The 23016-nt window shown below is 50.2% G+C and overlaps 2 protein-coding genes across 3 annotated transcripts in view; both read right to left on the reverse strand.

Annotated features, from left to right (window-relative positions):
• Positions 1–4650, reverse strand: part of zbtb16b (zinc finger and BTB domain containing 16b) — a 38326-nt gene extending 33676 nt beyond the window's left edge. Inside the window, exons 1-2 of one of the 2 annotated variants that reach the window (XM_056283138.1) lie at positions 4374–4650; positions 1809–3097 (exon numbers count right to left, since the gene is read on the reverse strand). In XM_056283138.1, the coding sequence (XP_056139113.1) occupies positions 1809–2992 (1184 nt within the window). In that variant the 5' untranslated portion in view covers positions 2993–3097; positions 4374–4650. Of the gene's footprint in view, positions 1–1808; positions 3098–4321 lie in introns of both variants that reach the window. The other variant, XM_056283139.1, reaches the window with a different exon arrangement.
• Positions 4651–14860: 10210 nt separating this feature from the next.
• ncam1b (neural cell adhesion molecule 1b) overlaps positions 14861–23016 on the reverse strand; it is a 167135-nt gene continuing 158979 nt past the window's right edge. The window contains exons 14-16 of the mRNA XM_056284103.1: positions 17229–17353; positions 16898–17078; positions 14861–15630 (exon numbers count right to left, since the gene is read on the reverse strand). Of these exons, the coding sequence (XP_056140078.1) occupies positions 15551–15630; positions 16898–17078; positions 17229–17353 (386 nt within the window). The 3' untranslated portion in view covers positions 14861–15550. The remainder of the gene's footprint in view (positions 15631–16897; positions 17079–17228; positions 17354–23016) is intronic.

Here is a 23016-nt window from a genome sequence, read left to right on the forward strand (position 1 = left end):
TGGATGTACTCGGCGGCTGTTATCCACAGAAGGTCATATCATTCGGTGTTAACTACCAGCGGAGGCCTCAGCCGTCTCTAAGAGGACTGTGGCTCTTTTAGCTGGTCACTGAACATACCTTGAAAACTTCAAGCACTGACGTGCAATCTGAGGAGATAGAAATATGAATAAAGGAACTCAGCTCAATATGTCGTCTAAAAATACAATTTCATAACCTAACTTGACAGTTTTCCATGACCTCAATAATATTTCCAGGGCATTAGCCCATTTCCCCCCCGTCATTTTCCAGGTGTTTCCCACGAATGGAAAAGTAGTCATTCACACATTTACAGGTTTTCCGGGTCACTTGGGAACTTTGCAAGGACTCCAAACTAGCGTGGAAGGAAAAGCCTCTTTAAGATGTTAGCAATCAGGTCTCATTAGATGGGTCATTCAGCTAGCCGGTAGGTTGCTAAGTTCTCCCAAGTGAGAAATCCCAAGGCGCGAGTAAACAAACACAGTGCATCCAGTCACCACGCCGTAGTTATCCACCCACCGGCAGAAATGTGCAGCAGGGCTCCCTTTGAGAAACTGTCCTCTTTACCTCTATCCAGGGAAAAAAAGCATCTCAAATAGTCTGGTAGACCGCCTCTAATGTGAGCCAGACTATCTGTAGGAATAATCAAATGGAACTGGGGGGGGGGGGTAGGTTTGTAAATAGCAGCATTATGTGATACCAAGGCGTCTTTGTGTCAAGTCCCCCAACAAAGGCCCTGATTCAAAACCTAAACTCGAGTCATGTCTTAGCGGTTAAAGCAGGTGTCTCTGAAAACTAGTTTACTCATTGGCTGATGTCGCTATCGGCTCTTCACTATTATTTAAGCATTTTAGCGTCTTGTCAAACATCATTTAGACCGCGACTCTTGATCGGTCTAATGGAAAAAGCATGCGACAAGTTCCTTACGTAACACTGGCATAGCTAGCTTAGATTCATCACACGACTACCCCCTCCGCACAATGCCTCAGAACCTGTCGGTCCTACTTGGGTTTTGTTACTAGCACTTTATCTCTGTTTGTTTTTATGTGTTGTTTTCTTTCTCTTTTTTTAAGTTGTTCGTTCCTTAGAACTTAAAGCTGCGACAAAAACGTTTTGGCTATTTGGCGACTTTGCGCACCCTTGTGGACAAAAGAGGTAGTGTTTTGCGGAAGAACGGCTTCATTGTAGCAAAGACCTACATTCCCCCTTTGGTAGCTCTCGCATTTGTCTTGAAGAGAAGAGGAGTGAGTGATGTAGTGGTGTTTTGGAGAAACAGCTGTTTACAAGATGTGTCTCTAATCGTGGCTTCGTATCTCATCTGTGTGCCCTGAATTTGTTCAGCTGATTTCACAGGGATTCCAACCCGCAGACATTTATTAGGAATCATGGCATACAGTAGAAATGTCTAGTCTTCTCGCTAATGGTCTCATTTGATTATGTCGGTCACAAAGAGGCCTCAATTTTAAATTGAGACTCTCCTCATCGCAGCTTTAAATGCTGACTTTCTACCTTTACATGTGCTCATTACCTTGCTTTGGATCTTAATACAGACTATAACACTTATCTCTGGGAATTGTGCACACAACCCCAATCCTCTAATGAGTGTTGAGACTTGAACCCATGCCTTGTACATACTGTATATTCGTCTGTTTTGTCCACTGTCATCCTGCATTCATTCTGGATCTTCTAATTGACTTAAATGTTAGAAGACATTTTGAGGGCAGAATAAAAGTTTCATTAAGCTAAGTGGCACTGTGGTCTACATGGACAGATGTGCAGTGCGCTTTACTACCTGTGTTGCTCCATGGCCTGTCGGCTGTGCAGCTGAAGCCCACATTCACCGCAGCAGTGCTGGCTTTGGGCCTGACCCTCGCGCCTCATCCCCACCGCAAACTGACCCAGCCGGCTGAGGAGCTCTCTGTGGAGCAGGCCCTGGTGCAGGAGGCCGCTGTAGGCCCTTGGGTCTAGGGGCATGCCCAGGGATGGGGCCACCGAGACAGACACAGGAATCATCGCCTCTCCCGTGTGGTTGGAGGGAAACGAGTACAGGGAAGCCAGATGTTTCTCGGCCATGGCCGGGAAACTGTCGAGAGAGTTCACCGTTTGCCCTCCGTCTTCCTGGCCTGAGTGTAACTCGCGGGCGCTGGTGATAACGCTGCCTCGGAGCGGAGTCCCTGGGCCCTCGTCTCTGGGCTGCTCTGATGCGCAACTCCCCTGGCCTCTGCTGGAAGATCTCCCCTCACAGCCATTGGCCTCATCCACCTGCATGCTCTCCAACTTGATGCCCTTTGTGACATCCAGTGATGGCGCCTCAGCCACACCTGGACTTTGATGCCAGGCCTGTTGAGGACTAATGCTCTCTGTGTTGATCTCTCCGTCCGGCTTGGGGCTTGTCACAGAAGCCGCCCCTGCGGGCTGCAGACCAGGAGACCTCCTGTCAGTCATGTGGTACAGGGCTAACTGGTGGAGGGCAGTAGGGGAGGTGCAGGTGGTTCCATCCTGTATGGAATGCTTCTTGGACATCAGCATGTGTCTCCAGTGCCGGGCACGGCCGTGGTCACTATGGTCGGCAAAGCTATGGTTCCTCACAGTCACCTCCTCGTTCTCCTCTGACTGGATGGTCTCCAACACCTTCAGGCACTGCTCCTCCAAGTATTCGATCTCCAGGATCTCGGCAGCATACAGCAGGTCATCCAGGTCCTCCGCCGTGGCCTGGAGGGAGGCGGTATATGCGTACTCCAGGATCTGCTGGAAGGTTTTTGGGGATAGGAAGTCCAGGGCGTAGCGCAGGCTGCTACGGTGGAACAGGATCTCGAACATTTTGCTGGTGCAGGCCAGGATGGTGCGGTGCGCCGGGAACTCCTGGCCGTCCACGGTGATGATGACGTCACACAGCGTGCCTGCCAGACGCATCTGATTGGCCCGCTGCAGGAGCATGCTGGGGTGGGTGGGGTTGTGGAGCTGGAGCACACCCATTTTTGTCAGACCCGTAGCCGCTCGGACCCTCAGAGAGCCCACGCATGAGGTGTGGCTCGCCGCTCGCCTTCAGCTCGTTGTTGGGCTGTTGGGATCTGGGGTATACTGGGGGTGAATTCGGGGTGGGGGTGGTGGGCGGGGTTAAAACATAATTAGCACCTGTTTTGCTTTCACTGCAGCCATTCAACACACAATTTTAACCGTCACTTATCTGTTAGTGTTTACAATCACTGATCTCACATTAGGATAACATTCGGGGGGGGGGGAAACGAGTTATAGCACATGCAAATAATGTATTACGAGAGGTGGATGGGGGTGTCGTCTTTGATGTAACGCAGTCAAAATATGTTTTCAGTATGAGGAAGAATAAAGCAGGAAAAACACACAAATTATAAAGGAGGCTGATCTGCTCTGATCCGAGGAGCGGTCCCGCAGGGTGCAGTCGGAGCGTCTGCAGAACGGAAAGTGGGCAGATTTACATTCATGCAGCCCGTGCCCTCAACAGGTAGCGCAAAGGTCTATATCGCGCGCGCGCGCACGGACGCACGCTCGCGCGCACACACGCGCCTCTCAAATATCAGATTTGTCCCGTTTTGTTTTTCTTTTGCATGGTCCTCGACGACAGGATTACAAAAACCCCCACTGCGTAACAATACACGACCCTCCCAAAATAAGTTCGCAAACTATCGAGACATGCTGACGGTGACGGGTTTGTACCGACGCTACCGAAACGTCCCTACGACGGAGCGTCATGTTGGTCCCGAGAATGACTCATGATGGTAATGAGAAATACACGTTTTCTTGGTTTTACTCCACGACCACTTTTCCCTCCTGCTCATCTTCCCCCTGATGCCGGCGGACAACATGCCGACCCGGAACTATGCGCCACATCCGAGCGCATCAGGTGCAGACGCACGGGAGTCCATGTCTGGTCTGACACGCGCCCCTCAGCCCCCTCAGCGCGCGGCTGTCTGTCCGCGCGGGGTCTGCAGCGCCGGAGACCGCGACTGTCCAAACACACAAACCAGCAACTACGGAGCGAAAGGCCGCCCGGACCGGGTCAAGTTCTGTCATCCGCGCATACTGGGAACACTGGCGAACTTCCGGAGACGGCAACAAACACGATAAGAAAACAACAACAACAACAATAAAACAATCACACGTGACGTTCCGCATTAATCGCGGCGCAATATAAAGAAGAAGAAGAAGAAGAAGAAGAAGAAGAAGAAGAAGAAGAAGAAGGAGAAGGGGAAGAAGGAGCATATCAGCCTCCTCCATTAACGTCACTAAGAGAGCGGAAAGTGGCTCGTCGCACGCGGGAGTAGTCACCTGTTTAAAAACGCGCCCCTCGTGCGGCGCGTCCCGCTTGCCTCCTTCCTACCTGGCTCGCTCGCTCGCTGGCTCGCTCTCTCTCGCTCTGCCGGCGCGCGCTGCTGTGCCGCCGTTAGCCCTCCAGCGTCGGCGCGCGCTCGTCTGACGGGAGCCGCTCCGAACTCACTGCCGCTCCGACTACCGCGAGCCGACACGGCGGCGGGACGTCACGCCTTTTGAGTGACGGTCCCTCCGCCACGCGGGCTGCCAACAGAGACGTCTACAGGGCAGTGCGGCCACCCGGCCGGGCAGGCTGCCGCTCACACGTGCCCCCCCCCCCCCACCGCCACTTACACGCGCCCTGTGTGACGCTCATCCGATACTTTTCTTGCTTTTTTTTTACCGCCGGTTAAGACTCGAGCGAGTCACTATATGGTGGGGGGGGGGGGGCGGTGGGGGGGGGCAGTGTTTGCGTTTGAACCATATGGGGTTGCCACGGCAACGACGTAACTTGGGATGGAGGCGAAAACGTGCATGCCGGTTAAACGTGGTCACAGCTAACGTCAGTTCTTAACGGCCACGGCGGCTTCACTTCGCGCCGTAGCGCGGCTCCGAGACTCGGCAGGTCAAACACTGAAAACTCCCCGCCGATATGAGACGAGAACACCGCGGCCCGTCGTTACTAACGGGGCTCCACCGCGGCCCGTCGTTACTGACGGGGCTCCACCGCGGCCCGTCGTTACTGACGGGGCTCTTTCCAAACACGGACGCGGCGATGTTTTCTTCTTTGTTTGTTTGTGTGTAGAATTTCTAACCAACGACCTGTTATTGTTGTTGCAGCGGACCATTCTGATCAAGAGGTGGGTGCTGCCACCTAGCGTCGAAGACGCGCTAATGCTAATGTCCGCTAATATCGCCGCACCAGTGGAGGCCAACAGTGTGCTCTTTCCCTCTCTCCCTTTCCCTCTCTCCCTCTTTCCCTCTCTCTCCCTCTTTCCCTCTCCCCCTCTCCCACTCTCTCTCTCCCTATCTCTCTCTCTTTCCCTCTCCCTCTCTCTCCCAACTCAAACCATTTTCAGTGATGAAACGACGAGACACTTCAGTGTTAGATCCAGAAACCATGTTTTATTTTGTAAACGGTTTAGCGCCCAGACTGTACACAACAGACATATTCTGAGTTTGACCCAATATATCCAAAAGGATTTTTGTTAATTTTTTTTTTACAGAGACACAGGAACAAGGTGGTCTGTCTGGAGGCAATTAGAAAATACTCTTTATCTTTACATAAACCTGTGTTGTGTCCACGGATATCGTCCAGGCCCCCCCCCATTTACTCGGTTTGGCACCGCCGCCAATCAACAGCCGCCATCTAACGGGTGTAGAAAAGTTGCCTCTCCCCGTGTCAGACCGACCACCCTGCTCCCTGCCAACGGGATGCGAAACTTGACAAGCAGTCGCTTTTGGTGAATGCTTCTGTGTACAAAAGACAAAAACTACAAAAGAAATTCCCAGACCACATTACAGAACAGTTAAGTAACAATCGGGGCGGAGGGGAGGGGGAGGCAGGGGAGAGGGTGGGGTGGGGTGGGAGGCAAAAAAAAAAACCAATCAAAAAATAAAAACATTGTGTAATTTATGCCGGAACAAGCCCAAAAGGTAACACTTAGGAAATCAACGAGAACTACGTAGTTTGCCCCGAACAAACACGGGCATGTCTATCTGCCTTGAAGTTACACGTTATGAAGTACTGACTGAATTCATGCCACGGCTCATAACAGTTCCTCTCTTCATTATTAACTGGCAATAGATAGTGCTGTGACTGGAGACGGACAGTTTTACACACCACACGCGTTATAAGGACCACATCAGTCAAACATTTTTTTTTTTTTGTATTTTTCTCTTTAAGGATACCATATTTAAAAAAAAAAAGAAAAAAGAAATTGGCTAAATCTTTCACGACAAAGCTATGCAGAGTAATATAGAAACCGATGACAAGACAATCTATCGATACACGCTCACAGTGCACAAGCTTGCAGGCAGGAACGGAAAATAAATCCTTCTAGCTTTTTTTTTGTTTGTTTTTTTTTTGTGAAGAGTACAAAAATGCTTTTAAGTGTTCTTATGTTTTTCTCTCTCTCTCCTTCAAAAGCACAACTCAGATTCTGAAGCCAGGCGTTCGCTCTGCTCTCACGTGAGGAGGGTAAGATGGCCACATCATAGCTGCCGGTCAAACCCAACAGGCGGAATGTCACACCGAGTCCGACACTGCAGGACGTTCCGCTGACCCGAGGTTCGCCGACCCGCGTCTGAGATAAATGGGAGGTTCTGCCGGGACTTCCGCTCGCCGCGCGAGGAACCTGTGTTCCCCCGCGGTGCCTGCTCGCTCTAGTCGCAGAAATACTCGCTTATACTGACAATGAGGTAAGACGGGCGTCAGATCGCACAAGTGAACATCTCAACCGTTTCTGACGGATCTCATATCCTGGAGCTTCGAACCTAAGTCGACTGTGGTAGGAGGCTGATGCACATTTACCACTGCAGTTGACTGGGGGGGGGGTTAAACTGTGTGTTTCTATGGGCAACCCCCCCCCCCCCAAAAAAACAGGGGAATTGTAAAGTCACTGAACTCAGGTGTACGTTTGGGCAGTGACAGCTCATCTATGGAAGGTAAAACGTCCCCGTATTCGACAGAGTGACATGGAAAAAAAAACAAACCATACAAACAAAACCCGGCACCCACTTGCAGGTCAGACATGCAGAACAAACTATTCACTGAGACCAGCCCTCGAATTATTATTCAAAACAGAAGATAAAATAGCAATACAAAATAATAATAAAAAAAACAAAACAACCAGCAGACACTTTTAACATTTGAGCAATGCAACATGAAAATCATATAGATCATTTCTATATAGTCAGCTTTTTTTAATAGTATATATCTATATATCTATATATATATATATAATCTGGAGTAATCTGATGTTTATGTGACCGCCCTTCCCCATGTCGGTAGAATAAAAGCTATAGTCTCGCCTCATCTCTTCGCTCACCCGTTACCGTGGAAGGAGGCTATTCTTATTTACTGGACGAATACAATGATAGAAAATAAAAACAAACGTCCGATGACTCTCGGATAAACTAGCGTTTCCCGGGTGTGAGCACGGCAATCCTACAGGAGCCCCACACATGACGGCACACTCGCCGAGTGCTTCCATAAACCCATACGTGTTGTTCTGATATGTGGAGAAGAGCACTGGAAACCAAAACTCCTGCAGTGTTTGTTTGTTGTTTTTTCCTGCTGCTGTCGCTGCAAACATTTCGGATGGGCCGGGGGGGGGGGGGTGTGTGTGTGGGGGTGTGTGTGTGGGGGTGTGGTTCCCTGTCCCATCATGCTTTGCTCTCGGCGATGTTTGTCTCTGTGACACTGTTGAGTCCTGCAGAGATCTCCGTCAGGGCGTTTGTTAGTTCTGCATCCTCCGCATTACCTTTCTCGTCGGAGGTTATTTTCCTGAAATGGACAGTAAACAGAGCCAAGTCAGAAACCTGCTGCTACTAGAGACAACAAAACACAAACACACACACGCACACACGCACACACACACACACACACACACACACACACACACACACACACACACACACACACACACACAAGGAAGTGTATTATCTTCTCCATTAACCAACCCCGACGTCGAACGCAGCCTTTTCTTACATTTCTCAGCCACAGGGTGAAACGTAAGAAGTGTTTCACCACTGACACCTTGAGGGCAGTTGGGTAACACGGGAGGGTAGTAAGGACGTCCTTATCACGATGAAGGTGATGGCCTCTTAAATCAACATCCACCCATCCATCTCCCGAACCGCTTGCCCTGCTCTCAGGGTCACTGGGATGCTGGAGCCTATCCCAGCAGGCATTGGGCGGCGGACGGGGAGACACCCTGGACAGGCCGCCAGGCCATCACTCACGCACACACACACACACACACACACACACACACACACACACACACACACACACACACACACACACACACACACACACACACACACACACACACACACACACATACCTAGGGGCAATTTAATATGGCCGAGTCACCTGACCTACATGTGTTTGGACTGTGGGAGGAAACCGGAGCCCCCGGAGGAAACCCACACAGACACGGGGAGAACATGCAAACTCCACACAGAGGACGACCCGGGACGACCCACCAAGGTTGAACTACCCCGGGGCTCGAACCCACGACCTTCTTGCTGTGAGGCGACCGCGCTAACCCCTGTGCCACCGCGCCGCCCTCTTTAATCAACAGACACACCGATATTATGACATTAACGCCGTTTAGCTGACATCATCTTATGGTGCCTCCTGTACAAGCAGCGCTGATATCTCAGTCTCACTAACGTTAAGCGAAATATTACCTGTCAATCAACTGAGCTCTACTTCAGAGACGCAACGGCAGAAAAGTAAAGGGGCTCTTGGCCGGTTGCCCAGTGTTGTTGCCCAGTGTTGTTGCCCAGTGTTGTTGCCCAGTGTTGTTGCCCTGTACGTCTTACAGCAGTGTTGCTGGATCCTGCCTGCAGCGCCTCGTCCCCTCTGGGCTCGAGAGCATGGGAAATACCAGTATGTGGTTTTCCTTTCATCTCTTTCGTAAAGCTGGTAGAATTAGAGAGGATCGGGCCGACTCTCTGCCCATCTGACACAAAGTAGCACGGCACCAAGCTAATTAACCGCACTGAGAGTGCTAAACGCAAAACCAAACACAGAGCGGACCTGTGAGAGCTGTGCACACACAAGCATGAAAGTAGAGGCATCATCATCACCACCATCATCATCATCATCATCATCATCGTGTGTTTCACACCACAATATGCAAGGCTATGCTAATCAACACAATATCATTAACACAACTGACCATCATGTCTCGTATCGTGTGGCTGATGGCAAGATGCGGTGGTGGATGAATGGGCACAAATGTTGCACACACACACACAAACACACACACAAACACACACACACACAAAAACACGCACGCACGGTCACCCATACTCACACACGTGCACACGCACACACAGATAGAGAGAAACCTCTAGAGGGAGCCATACTCGTCGTTGACAGGAAGAGCAGCTTTAGCCAGAGTCTCTGATGGCTCCAGAACTGGGCATGAGGCGGGGACGCCTGCTCCATCTCCGTTGGGCAGGAGCGGGGCCGAGGGGGGGCTGTCCAGGCTAATAAGGTCTGCTGGGGGCTGGGAGGGGCTCTCTATCCCATTGGTCAGCTCGAGATCTAACTCGGTGGTTCTGGGCGCTGTGATGCGAGGAACCGCCACGTCAGGGGTTAGCAGGTCGTATGTGTTGGACGCTGGTGTGAGGAGGTCATTCGAGACGAGGGAGACTATACCGGCACCAGAGGAAGTGGGGGCTGATTTGGGAACGGGAATGGGGGGGAGGATATCAGCAACTAAGGGGGCAGATTCTTCGGCCTCTGAGGTTTTAGGAGTGCTACGGATGACGGCAGGGGAGCTAGTGGCAGTGGGAGCTTTCGGGGGGGTAGGGGCGGGTCCATCTTTGACAGCGGTTGCATTGCTGTCAAGGGGCTGGTCACCGGAGTTACGCCCGTCGAAGGGAGTAAGGTCAAGTGGAGTAAGGCTAACCCCGGTGGTATCCAGGGCAGTGGTGGTTGCATCAGGATCTGATTTATTCATGGCAGTATTCGCTGGAACAGGGTTGGTTGGGGCTGGTGTCTCGGTGTCTAGGGGACCAGGAGTTGGCTGGGTGGAGGGGTGAGCGACTGGGGGGCTCGAGGCAGGTTTCCGGGCGCCTGGGCTGGAAGACGTAGCGAGAGAAGATACGGGAGGGCTACCTTTAGCGGTCAGCGCGCTGAGTTTGGGAGAGTTTCTACGCTTCGGTGGTATCGGCGTCGGGGATTTTTGAGGTTTAGTCCGTTCGGGATTCAAAGGGGGAGAGCTCGTTTTCCCCTCTTCTTTCGGGGCGTTATTTCCTCTTTGCTCGACTAAGGGGGCCATTTTAGCCGTGACAGCAGATGTGGAAATGATGGGGTTCGGTGGCGCCGTGTTTGATTCAGGAGTCGGGGCCGGCGCCGGGACCGGGCTGGGCGAGGGGTCGTTGGCTGGGGCGGAGAGGCTACAAGTGAGGGTGGTGGTCTCGCTAGAGGGGCTGTCCTGGGCGGGGTCAAAGGTCGTGGTGGCCGTGTCAGAGTTGGTGGCTATGGAGGAGAGGGTGTCCAGAGCCAGGGCAGCAGTGAAAGCCGCCAGCCTGAGAGAGCAGGGAGAGAACAGAGACACACAGACTAGACACCAGGGTGACTGTGACAGGGGAAGAAGGGTGGCAAGGGAAACCATGCAAAGGGATTAGTTGGCTTTATAAGTTTACACCAAGAAAGACAAAGCAGCCAAATATATTGGGCCTAGCAGCAACGACAAGGGGTTTCATGCTGTGAGTGGACATTTAAAGGTTACAGCTACATACACACACCAACATGGAGCACATTGAGCGAGTAGAGCTAAAAGCACCAGGGTCTTTTCTACAGAAAACCACAGCACCACGCAAAGACCACCTGAAAGGGTTGAACAGTACCAGTGACAACCTTCAAATAAAGCCCAGCGTTTTCCACGCGGCTTATAGGCGAGGCGGCCTGCTGAGGTTTTGTCACTCAACTCGGAACATGCCGACCACACTCGGGAGAACAAAAGCCCTTTTCATGTCTTTTAACTGGTAATGCTTCAACCTCGACACGACGAGAGAAGGGGGAGAAACATAAAATCTCCACGAAGCTGGAGTCGAAACACATCAAAGGTACAATAATCCACCCCAAAAAAATAAATAATAAATCAATCAATCAAAACTCAAAAGAGATTACCTTAAAAGAAAGCAACCAAAACTCAAAACTCGGTGGACTCCGCTGAAGAATCGCCAAGTTTTTTTTGTTTGAAGCGCGACAAAAGTTGTCGCTTCGTCATCAAAGCCCCGATGGTCTTTACGGCACAACTTAACGGACAAGGGTCGAATCACGACCCCGCTGTGTTTTAACGACATGGCGAGGGATTCTTCAAAAGTGGAGTGCGACCCGCAACAGTGAACGAGACTCGGGGTAGTGTGTCGGAGCCCAACACGCGTCAGGGGACACTCACTCTGGCTCCGTGAGCGGCGTGGTCTCATTGGGCTCCGTCGGCCCCGCCGCGTTGTGATTGGCCGTGCACTCATCCTCCGTCCTCACCTCCACTATCGGCTCTTTCGACTCGTCTTTTCTGTGGGACATGGACACCGTGACACATTTCTGGACAAATTTCTGGAAACAAGCGCCCCCGACCTGAACAGAGCTGCTGTCATTTCTGCCCCGGCAAGCAAAAACAAGATCACATGATGAGCAACAGCCTAACAGCCTGACTACTGCCGCACGGACGCCCTGAAACCAAACGGGGACCGACTGCTCAAATGTAGAAGTCCGCGAGGGAGGTCGGGAAAATGACCTGAATCATCTATTTTAATGCCATGGAAAGCTAGGTCTCCATCGTGTGTTAAGGGGAATCAGCAGCTGACAAACAGTAACGATGACGGGCGTCCGGGTGGCGTGGCGGTCTATTCTGTTGCCTACCAAAATGGGGATCCCGGTTTGAATCCCTGTGGTACCTCCGGCTTGGTCGGGCGTCCCTACAGACACAGCTGGCCGTGTCTGCAGGTGGGGAGCCGGATGTGGGTTTGTGTCCTGGTCGCTGCACTAGCGCCCCCTCTGGTCCGGCTGGGGCGCCTGTTCAGGGGGGAGGGGGAACTGGGGGGGGGGATAACGTGATCCTCCCACGCGCTGCCTCCCCCTGGCGAAACTCCTCACTGTCAGGTGAAAAGAAGCAGCTGGCGACTCCACATGTATAGCAGGAGGCATGTGGTAGTCTGCAGCCCTCCCCGGATCAGCAGAGGGGGGTGGAGCAGCGACCGGGACGGCCCAGAAGAGTGGGGTAATTGGCCAGATACCACTGGGGAGGAAAAAAAAAGGGGGGGGGGGCAGGAGTAACGATGACAGCAGCTTTGCACTAAAAACTGCATCAGATTTTAACTTCCCCATATTGGGCATGTGCAGTAGATTTGTTCAGTTTCCACTCAGCCTTTCTCCTTCTTTCAACTGCTGATTTGCATAGATCTGCGTTGCAAACCATTCACATATCGCCCACTTCATCTAAGCGGGAATAATTTCACTGAATGACCGTATTGCCATCTGCTGTGTGGGTAAACTCATGCAGTCGAGGGTTGTGTGTTCAGCATTAAACGGTTCACAATGCGTCGACGGGCCAAACACGCCCCTTGAATGGATATTCAGAACAGTGTGCCGGGTCCATCAGCTGAACCCTTTAACCTCTCTGAGACAATCTGGGTTACTCGGTTCTAGCCTTCTTGTTTGCGTGAGGCTGTTTTGAGACCCGACCCGGGGCACAATGGGCCCTATTTGCAAACCCGGCAGGCTGCACCGAGCACAAAGTCGGCGATACTCACATGAAGGCAGCCTTCCCCTCTTCCATGCTGGAGCCTTTTGTGCCGGTGCCCGATTTGCCACACAGGCACATGATGAGGCCGCACTTGTTCACAAAGAAACAGGTGACATCCACAGCCAGGAGCAGCAGCACAAATACAACAATGAGGATTCCCGCGATGATGCCCATAGGAATGGCTGCCTCATCGCCCAGGTCCGCTGGAGAGAGACAAGAGAGGACGACAGTGAGGACCGGCGGCCTTACGCCCCTCAGTGGAATGAGCCACGAAGAATTCAATGGCATCAAACGGCTAATGTGAGCGCTAGCGGATGCATCAACAGACAACTCACCTGTCGGCAACGCCGACATTACGCTCTAGCTCGTAGGTCTCGGCGTCTGACAGGTGCGGTGTGATGTCTGTGGATGTTCTCATTCATCCAGGTCATGGTTATCCAAAGGAGTTGAATCGAGTGCAACTGGACTTGCTTTATATCGGATATACCAAGGATATATACACCAAGTCCAGCTGCACTCGATTCAGCTCCTTTGGGGTGCCGTGTGATGCGTTGGTGTGTGAAATGATCTGCATACAGGTGTCGTATTCAGGGATAAAGCGCATCCGTTTTCCTCCATTTTCAAACATTCGAGACGTTTACAGATTAGTCGTGACACCGGCTGACTTTATATCAATAAAATGGAGCTCTGATTCGAATACATTAAACCCCATTTATTTTGATATTAGACAGAAGAAAAGCAGACGGACACTTCAGACATGTTGCTACGCTGCTACCTGGCAACAGAGAGACATTTTGAAAACAAACATACTGTGTGAGTCTACTGCACATACAGCACCTCAGCTGGCCACGGGGCACAGCCGCTATTCGTGCCCAAGTCTATTTCAGGAATCAGGAACAATTTATTGCCGTTTAAAGGAAATTTCGTTTCACCCAGCCCGCAGCAGTGCGGCACGAAAGATAAAAAACACGCGTCCAAAACTTCCAAAAACGACACCACCAGAAACATACAAAAATAGAGAGAACAAAGCAAAAAAAAAAACAAAACAAAAACAGAACAAAAGCAACACACAAACAGTTAACACAGTCCACTCAGTGCAACACAGTCGAAAAAAATCACTGTCCAGAGAGCGAACGCCAGCCAGCCAGCCAGGAGGACTGTGCAGGCGCGGATCTACGGGGTGGCAACAGGGGTGGCAGCTGCCACCTCTGGGACACAGTCTTGCCACCCCTGTTGCCACCCCAGGAAAAAAATCTCTAGATCCGCCACTGACTGTCAGAACTGCTGGTATGCATGGGCTAGCAGTTAGCTTAGCCTGCCCCGCTGTCAAGGGCGCACCGGCCGCCCTCGGCGCTTCCTCTTCGGGTGCAGCTCCAGGCAGGGCCCTGGTCCCTGGGCCCACCGGACACGGCAGACCAGGCTCCCTCAGCCGATCCAACGCCAGCTCTCCCAACCTTTGACCCCCCCCCCCCGGCACTCCACACGACGACACTAAAACACAGTCAACGCTGGGCTAGGCCGCCACCGCACCACCCTCGGTGTTATCGAAACTGCCAGCCTGCATGGGCTAGCAGGTAGCTTAGCCTGCCCTGCTTCCGCGTCCCGTCAGACCGCCCTCGGTGCTTCCTTCTCGGGCGCAGCGCCCGCCGGACGCGGCAGGCCAAGCTCTCCCAGCCGATCCAACGCTAGCTCTCCCAGCCATTAAACGGGAAAAAAAATCTTCAGATCAAAATACAAATTTCACAAACGACACAAACTGAAGACGCAGACGTGGACAAAGACACTACATAGTCGGTACTGGGTGAAGCAGCCGCAAATACGAGTCCGCGCCACCGCCATCTTCCCACACCGGAAGTGACGGTGTATTTGAAACCATTTTGAAATCAAGACAGCAGAACTTCAACACAAGCTATTCAAGATGGCCACCGGGTTCCGGTCGGTAATCACCAGACCCAGTTATCAGACGCAATCGCGACATAAACCATCTACGAAGGATTTATATATGGACGTAAAAAACCAGGCTGGGGCTTTTGATCGTAAATGGATATGCATTAAACGAATCTGATTTATACTTGATGTATTTATTTTCTTGTTAATCAACACAGAAGTTACAGTTAATGTAATAGTATCGCCGCCACCGACGGTTCGATGGTTCTGTTTACAGCTCGACACTCTGCAATAAACACTTGGGTGCTCTGTTAGGCGTCGCTGCTCTCTGTCATGTAAAAGTTAATGTAGCAAATCTTTACATACAGTACATATCACTTTTTTTTGTGAGTGACAAAACAACAACAACAACAAAAACAACAACAACAACAACAATATAAGTCCTTTGTTGTAAACTGACATGTAGAATAGAGCGGTCAGTACTGACCCGGTGTTCTACGACAGCGCTAACGTTTAATACAGCCCCCCATGTTCAGTGACACTAAGCGGCCATTATTGTAAACTGGTAGTCCGTGTGTGTGTGTGTGTGTGTGTGTGTGTGTGTGTGTGTTGTCTAGTGCCGATGGCTAGCTGTGCTGTGCTATGCTGAGCAGAGCGAATCTGTAGGGAGCCAGAGGATTTCCACTGCCTTTGGTTCAGCACGTCTGCCCGGTCTGGTTGGACGCCCACCTCCACCCACCGACGGAGACGTGTCGGCGGGTCTCGGACAAAGTCTACTTAGGGAGTGAAGGAGTCCAGAGAGAGACAGCCAGGCCAGAGAAAGGCAAGCTCTCCTCTGCCAGTGACTGCACGAGCTCTGCACGGACTATGACAGCAGGAACAAGGTGGCGAGGGAGAGGATGAGCGATGCCAACGTGTATGTCACAGATGGGCAGCCCTGCGTGGCTGGGTATATAGCACCCCCCCACCCCCAACCCCAACCGCACCCAAAATACACACGGGTCGGGAGGAAAACGTTCACGTGGTCCACCACACCGGTATCCAGGACCGGGCAAGAGTGCAGGAACATTGTGACAAACGGGGGGGGGGGGGGGAAGGGAGGAGAGAGTAAAGGAGGGGAGAAAATGAAGAGAAGAAACACAAGAGGAAATAGAGAGAAGGGGTGGGGGGAAATGGGAACAGGAAGAGAGAAAAGTGAAAATATGTCAAGTCTGAAAACAAAACAAAAAAGGTGAAAAACAGAAAAAGAATGATTTATTCCCGCTAGAAGAAAATAATGATAATAAAACAAAACCAAAAAAAAAACAAGACAAAACTATAACAGCACAACATTGAAGCGGAAGCGCGGCACAGAGGAGGACGACACCGGTACAGGTTTGACGGTGACCCGGTGGCGGGTGGGTGGGATGTGTTTTTAGACTGGAAGAGGAGTTAAAGAGGGTAAAAGAAAGAGTGAGAGGAGGACAAGGGTCTGCTGTATTGATTCTGCAAAGCAATCTATGTTGTCTAGGATGCACAGGCTTGTTGGAGGTAGCTCGGTTTAAGTTCAAACCACCAGATGAAGACAGAGACCTCGAGGCAACAAGTTAATGAATGGTTATCAACGGCCAATTTTAAAGTAAGTACCCAACAAGCTGCTTCCAGCAGATTATTCACACGCCGCTGTTATCAGGCAGCGAACGGGACTAATAGAAACGCAGTGTCTCATCGTTCGTGGGAAGAGCCCGCCCCGGTTCTGAGAGAGCAAACTCAACGTCATTCGGCAAACGCTGTGACAGGTCAACTTTGAACGTGGGGAAAACCAGCCATAAAACCATTTCCGACACGCCACTGGCTCAGGAAATGTGTGTTTTTTTTCTCTTCTGGAGATTTATTTGCAGAGGTGGCTAATCCAGGTCCAGGAAGTAAAACTCCTGACCATGTATTTGCTCCACCCATGTATTAAACCAATTGATTCTAATCAACCCCACTCTTCAGTTTGATAGGATAATGAAATCGGCTGATTTAGCACATGGGTGGAGGAAATACATGGTACGGATTTAACTTTCTGGACCTGGCTTTGCCATCTCGTGTTTATTTGGTTGTCGCTCCTTTTTCAGGGTTCTAGAAATGAAAATGAGGACCCCCCCCCTGCCTTCCGTCAAGCGTTGAGTTTGCCCCCCCGGTCTCGGGTGCTGTAAGTGGCGGTGTTGATTAGCCTGAGGGAGGGTACCTGGGATAGCGGCTGGCTCCGCGGTGGTCTTGAAGGACAGCATCGCTGGTTGAGACTTGCCTTTCTGGTTCTCTGCCACCAAAAACAAGTCGTAGTCGGTGTCCCACTCCAAGCCTCTCAAGACCACATACTTGCTGCTGCTGGGCAGCCGAATCTCTGTATTCCACTCCGACATGTGCTTCTGGGGGGGGGGGGGGCACAGAACATATGGTCACGTTAAAGTGAAAGTAAGAATGCTTGAGAATTTAACAAGAACACTGAAAACTGGATGAACTTAAACAACGTGTTCCCCTTCCCACATCTGGAAGTACCCCCCCCCCCGAATGCTTACAGGTTTGTAGCGGACAAGATAATGTAGGATAGGTGAACCGCCATCGTCCTGCTCAATCCAGCTGACTTTGAGGGAATTGCCTTTGGACTGAGGTTTCCCCTCCACTATAGGAGGATTGGGCTTCCCTGCAAGTACACGAGAGGGATTGAAGGGGGATAGTTTAGGATTCGGTTAAAACATGCAGAGAACTAAAATCCAGTCAGCTGTGTTGTGAGGAGCAGAGAGGCATTTCTGTGGTTCCACCTGCACCTTAAGAACTACAGGGGGGAGGGGGGAAATAACTTGTTCAGAAACAAAGGAGAAGTTCTGCGACCGAAAAGTGGTCCACCTCTACATCGCTTCCCTCGGATCCCAGAGACGGCACGCCCCGAGTCAGTCTCATGACCACATTATGCAAAAAATTACTTATCTGATTCAATCTGTGAGTCGGTGAATGACATTCAATTGGCATAAAATTGCCGGCGTCTGCTCGTGTCGTACAGTTAATGGCGTTGGGGAGGGGGGTTATCTGACTCATTATCGGAAATATCCGTGGGAAAATCCGTTTGCAGCGTTGCAAACAGGAAGTCATGTGAAAACAACAGCCGTCAGGCTGGATGTTTGCACAACGCAAACTGCACGAGATGGTTCACGCTAATCTCCGACGCCTATTTTTACTCAGCCAATTACTTTCATCTACATTAGTCTAAATAATTTACCCCTCGGCGCAGAAGACAAACGACTTCTACGGCTGAATGTTCGGCGTGGGGTGACTCATAAAGGAGGACTTTTCGACAGAAACACACCAGACAGCAATTATAGGAGCACAAACATCATTGACATGCATGGAGTTTCGGAACCGGCCGGGTCGCGTCGCCGTGTCTCATTATGACTTTGTGTCTACAGCGCTTGTTGGTTTAGCCGTGTTAGTTGGTTTAGCCTGGAATGAACAGAATTCCAGATATGGTTAGACAGGAGAAAAAACACGGTGTCAAGGAAGACATAATGCCTCGGCAAACTACCTCGCTCTCAGTATGAATACTCTAAGTAGCCCATTGATAACGGAGCCCACTGGGAAGAACAGCGGTTTGACATAGCGCCGTGTTTCAAACGGACGGGAATCGATTGTAATTCTCTTGTCATCTGTAAATTTTCCCCCCCTTTTACTCCCCAGTGGTACTTGGCCAATTACCCCACTCTTCCGAGCTGTCCCGGTCGCTGCTCCACCCCCTCTGCCCATCCGGGGAGGGCTCATCCCTCCAGTTTCTGCTTTTCACCTGACAGTGAGGCTTTTCGCCGGGGAGACGTAGAGCATGGGAGGATCACACTATTCCCTCCGGCCCCCCCGAACAGGCGTCCTGACCAACCAGAGGAGGCGCAAGCGCAGCGACCAAGACACGTACCCACATCCGGCTTCCCACCCGCAGACACGGCCAACTGTGTCTGTAGGGACGCCCGACCAAACCGGAGGTAACGCGGGGATTCGAACCGGCGATCCCCGTGTTGGTAGGCAACGGAATAGACCGCCACGCTACCCGGACGCCCTGTAAATAATAGATTTGATAAATCCTTAGGTTGAGATATCCTGTTTGACAGAAGGTAACACCCCCACAGATAGCCAGTCTTCAGTACAGTTTTCTTAAACACTCTGACTCGTCTTAAATCACTAGAACTACACATTTGGGCCACTTTAATTTATTCTGCCAAGGCAAAAGTCTACACGGCGAACGAAGAGGGAATGAATCAGTTAAATGTTTGCATGAAAGCAACGAGGGCGTCGTCTAAAGACAGCCTGGCATTAGTGTTATGATTCTCCAACAAAGTTAGGGCTCCTCTTTAAAGAGACAAATCGGGAACTTCAAGTTACCTTCTGCAGGATGGGGGGAGACCGCCAGCGCCATGCAAGCCAAACAAGAGCCACATGAATTGCACACACGTGATTGGTTGAAAGGAAAGTGGAAGAAATAACGTGGAAGACATATCACAGACGACAAAACATGGAGAGGAAAAGACAAAACTTATGAGACTCGTAGAGAAAAACCAGAACAGCGAAACACAACAACACACAGTAAAAGAGCCAGACACGGGCAAACACAGCAGCACAGACAGGGTTTCTCTGTAGGCGACAAGTGCAGAGGACATGTGATAGCTCGATCGTCTTGACTAAGCCTTGATAATTTGCCAGGCAGTTGGTTAACCAACGCCGGTTGGCCTTATCCAAACACAAGCCTCCTCCAGTGACAACAAAACAGCTGAAACCAGATGGAAACCAAACACACATCAGAGGGGAAACAGCTGAAACCAGAGGCTAATGCTATTATGCTAAATATACATGAGATGTATTCTGGTATAACCTCGTTATAAACCCTTACGTAGAGGTTTGGGTGAAAAGGGGATGAAAATGTCTGATATGACAGTGACATTGGGTTCAGAATAACAGCACGGGTCATGGGGTGATCCTGCGAGGATAGCGACCGCTAGTTCAGAAGTATCCAGTATCTTAACTACACAACAAACCTGTGTCCTCAGTGAAAAAATGAAATGTGCCATCTAAGAACATAAGAGAAAACACATCAAGCAAAGTTAGTGTCCTCACAAATGCAGCACATTCTGATGAGTATTCATTCTGTAACTGTACACCCCCAAATTAGGCGTCTAGCAAGCCCTCCTTACGGCTATCTTTTTTCTTTTTGGGGGGAGGGGGTTCCTCCCCAATTGTACTTGGCCAATTACCCCACTCTTCCGAGCCGTCCCGGTCTCTGCTCCACCCCCTCTGCCGATCCGGGGAGGGCTGCAGACTACCACATGCCTCCCCCGATTACCACCCGCTTCTTTTCACCTGATAGTGAGGAGTTTCACCAGGGGGACGTAGTGTGTGAGAGGATCACGCTATTCCCCCCAGTTCCCCCTCCCTCCCGAACAGGCGCCCTGACCGACCAGAGGAGGCGCTAGTGCAGCGACCAGGACACAAACCCACATCCGGCTTCCCACCCGCAGACACGGCCAATTGTGTCTCTAGGGATGCCTGACCAAGCTGGAGGTACCACGGGGATTCGAACCGCCGATCCCTGTGTCGACAGGCAACGGAATAGGCCGCAATGCTACCCAGACGCCCATGGCTATAACTGAAGGGAAAGAGGCAGGATAAAACACGAGGCATCAGTCCACAATCACCAACCACAGTACAAACAATACTGAGACAAAAAAACAACACTACTTGGAATTCATATTTTATATATATTTATCTATCTATCTATCTATCTATCTATCTATCTATCTATCTATCTATCTATCTATCTATCTATCTATCTATATACACACATAAAATCCAGTGAGTCAAGTAAATTCTTTATGAGACACTACAAGCCTGTTTCATGCCGTAAGCAATCATCAGCTGTCAATATCACTGGATTATTTTGCTCCTTATTTGTTGAGCACTTTCCCTACCATTGTTTCTTTTAACAAAGTTATCTATCTATCTATCTATCTATCTATCTATCTATCTATCTATCTATCTATCTATCTATCTATCTATCTATCTATCTATATTCTTCATAAAGAATTTACTTGAGTCACTTGAATACACACACACACACACACACACACATGTATATATGTGTATGTGTGTGGAACATCTTCAGTGTCATACTTTCATTAAGTGCTGGCTAGATGGTATTTTTGTTTTGTTTTGTTTTTTAATGAAGCTGTGGAAAAGCTTGACAGCAGACCTCATCTGTAGGGCCCGGGCGAGAGTTCAGCTGACATTTCTAAAGTGCACAAGTAAATGACCTTACAGAAATGGATTTTTTAACTTTGCTCGCCATGGCAGTTCTGAAATTGCCATTACTACAACATCAGGGGTAATAATTCTCTGCTAGATGCTTAAACGATGTCGCTTTATCTACCAAACCTGCAAAACACCAATATACACACTGTTTTATTGACGCCACCATCAGTTTAGTCTCGATGGCTGCAGACCTTGTTGCGTTACCATGGTAATGGCCATTCCTGCAGCCAGTAAGTCAGTACGCAATAACAACATGGGGCACGGGCAAACAGGGACATTTCGCTGCGCGAGAAGAGCAATAATGTCTCTGTGACTAGAAAAATGGACACGACCACATTAATTTATCCCAAAAAAATAAAAAATCAATGGCGGGACCCGCGGACAAAGCTCTTTGTGCTCTCGTCACATTTCATCATATACTGAAAGGTTTTCTTTCTTTACTATAAATGTGAGTGCTGTCAACCAAGATATATATATATATATATATATATATATATATATATACATATATATATATACATATATATATATTTATAAAATTTCACCAAGTAAATTATTGTAAGTGTGGTATTGATATTATCAGTGCGGCACTCAACACTCAACACTGCCACATGCTGCTTTACTCATCGTACCTGTTGCATTTTATTTATTTACTTTGGACCCCCCCCTTGTTTCCAGCCAATTACCCCACTCTTCTCTACCCCCGTCTGGGTTGCTGCAGACTACCACATGCCTCCTCCGATACATGCGGAGTTGCCTGCCGCTTCTTTTCACCTGACAGCGAGGAGTTTCACCAGGGGGATGTAGCGCCTGGGAGGATCACGCTATTCTCCTCGGTTCCTCCCCCACCCCTCCCCTGAACAGGCACCCCAACCGACCAGAGGAGGCGCTAAGTGCAGCAACCAGGACGCATACCCGCATCTGGCTACCCACCCACAGACATGGCCAATTGTGTCTGTAGGGATGCCTGACCAAGCCAGAGGTAACACGGGGATTCGAACCGGCGATCCCCGTGTTGGTAGGCAACGGAATAGACCGCCACGCCACCCGGACGCCCGGCTGTTGTGTTTTGACTGCCGTTGTCGCAGTTTGCACCACTTTTAAGAGAAACAGTTGAGTAAATATGAAAAACAAACAGAAAAAGAGGAAGTTATTCTGAGACGACACGCGATGAAACTTCTAGGAAAGTTCTAGCAAGATGAAGCACTTACTTGTGTAAGAATAGCCTGATGGGTAGAAGAGGGGAGGGGGAGGGGATGCAGGAAGCATGGGTGAAATTATAAAATAAAACACATGAGGCGACACTGCAGTATCAACCACAAGAAGTCCAACAACAAAAATCCAAACATGTAACGTGCATATTCCTGGTCTCGGTCTGTGAGGGGCACCTACAGGAAAATCCAGTAGAGGGTGCTAACAGCTAAGCAATGCAGGACAGACTCAACACAAGGTCTGCCTTTGCACAGGCAGGAAAATATGCCTGGTGCAAGGCTCTACGCCAGTGTTTCTCACCTGGTTTGTTCATAAAACCTTCATAAACTCACATTTCAAAGTCTTCAATTGCACGATAATAGCCAATGTGTTCCCCACGTTAAAAATAAACCAAACAAAAAAATATCATGTTAATGCCAACCAGTAGAAACTATCAATAGTACAACTGAAATATAGGGAAATTATTTTAAGTTTAAAAGTCTAACACCCCCCCCCAACACCCCCCCTTTTTTTTCTCCCCAGTTGTATCTGGCCAATTACCCCACCCTTCTGAGCCGTCCCGGTTGCTGCTCAACCCCCTCTGCCGACCCAGGGAGGGCTGTGGACTACCACATGCCTCCTCCTATACATGTGGAGTCACCAGCCGCTTCTTTTCACCTGACAGTGAGGAGTTTTGCCAGGGGGACGTAGCGCGTGGGAGTGTGATGACCCCTCCGCTCCACTAGGGGCGCCTGTGGTTTTGTGTTCTTTTTTGTCTGGCAGGATCTTGGTCAGGAGTGGAGGCTCGTCAGTACTGACTACCACGCTTAG

This window comes from Lampris incognitus, chromosome 7, assembly GCF_029633865.1.
Source record: "Lampris incognitus isolate fLamInc1 chromosome 7, fLamInc1.hap2, whole genome shotgun sequence".
NCBI lineage: Eukaryota > Metazoa > Chordata > Actinopteri > Lampriformes > Lampridae > Lampris > Lampris incognitus.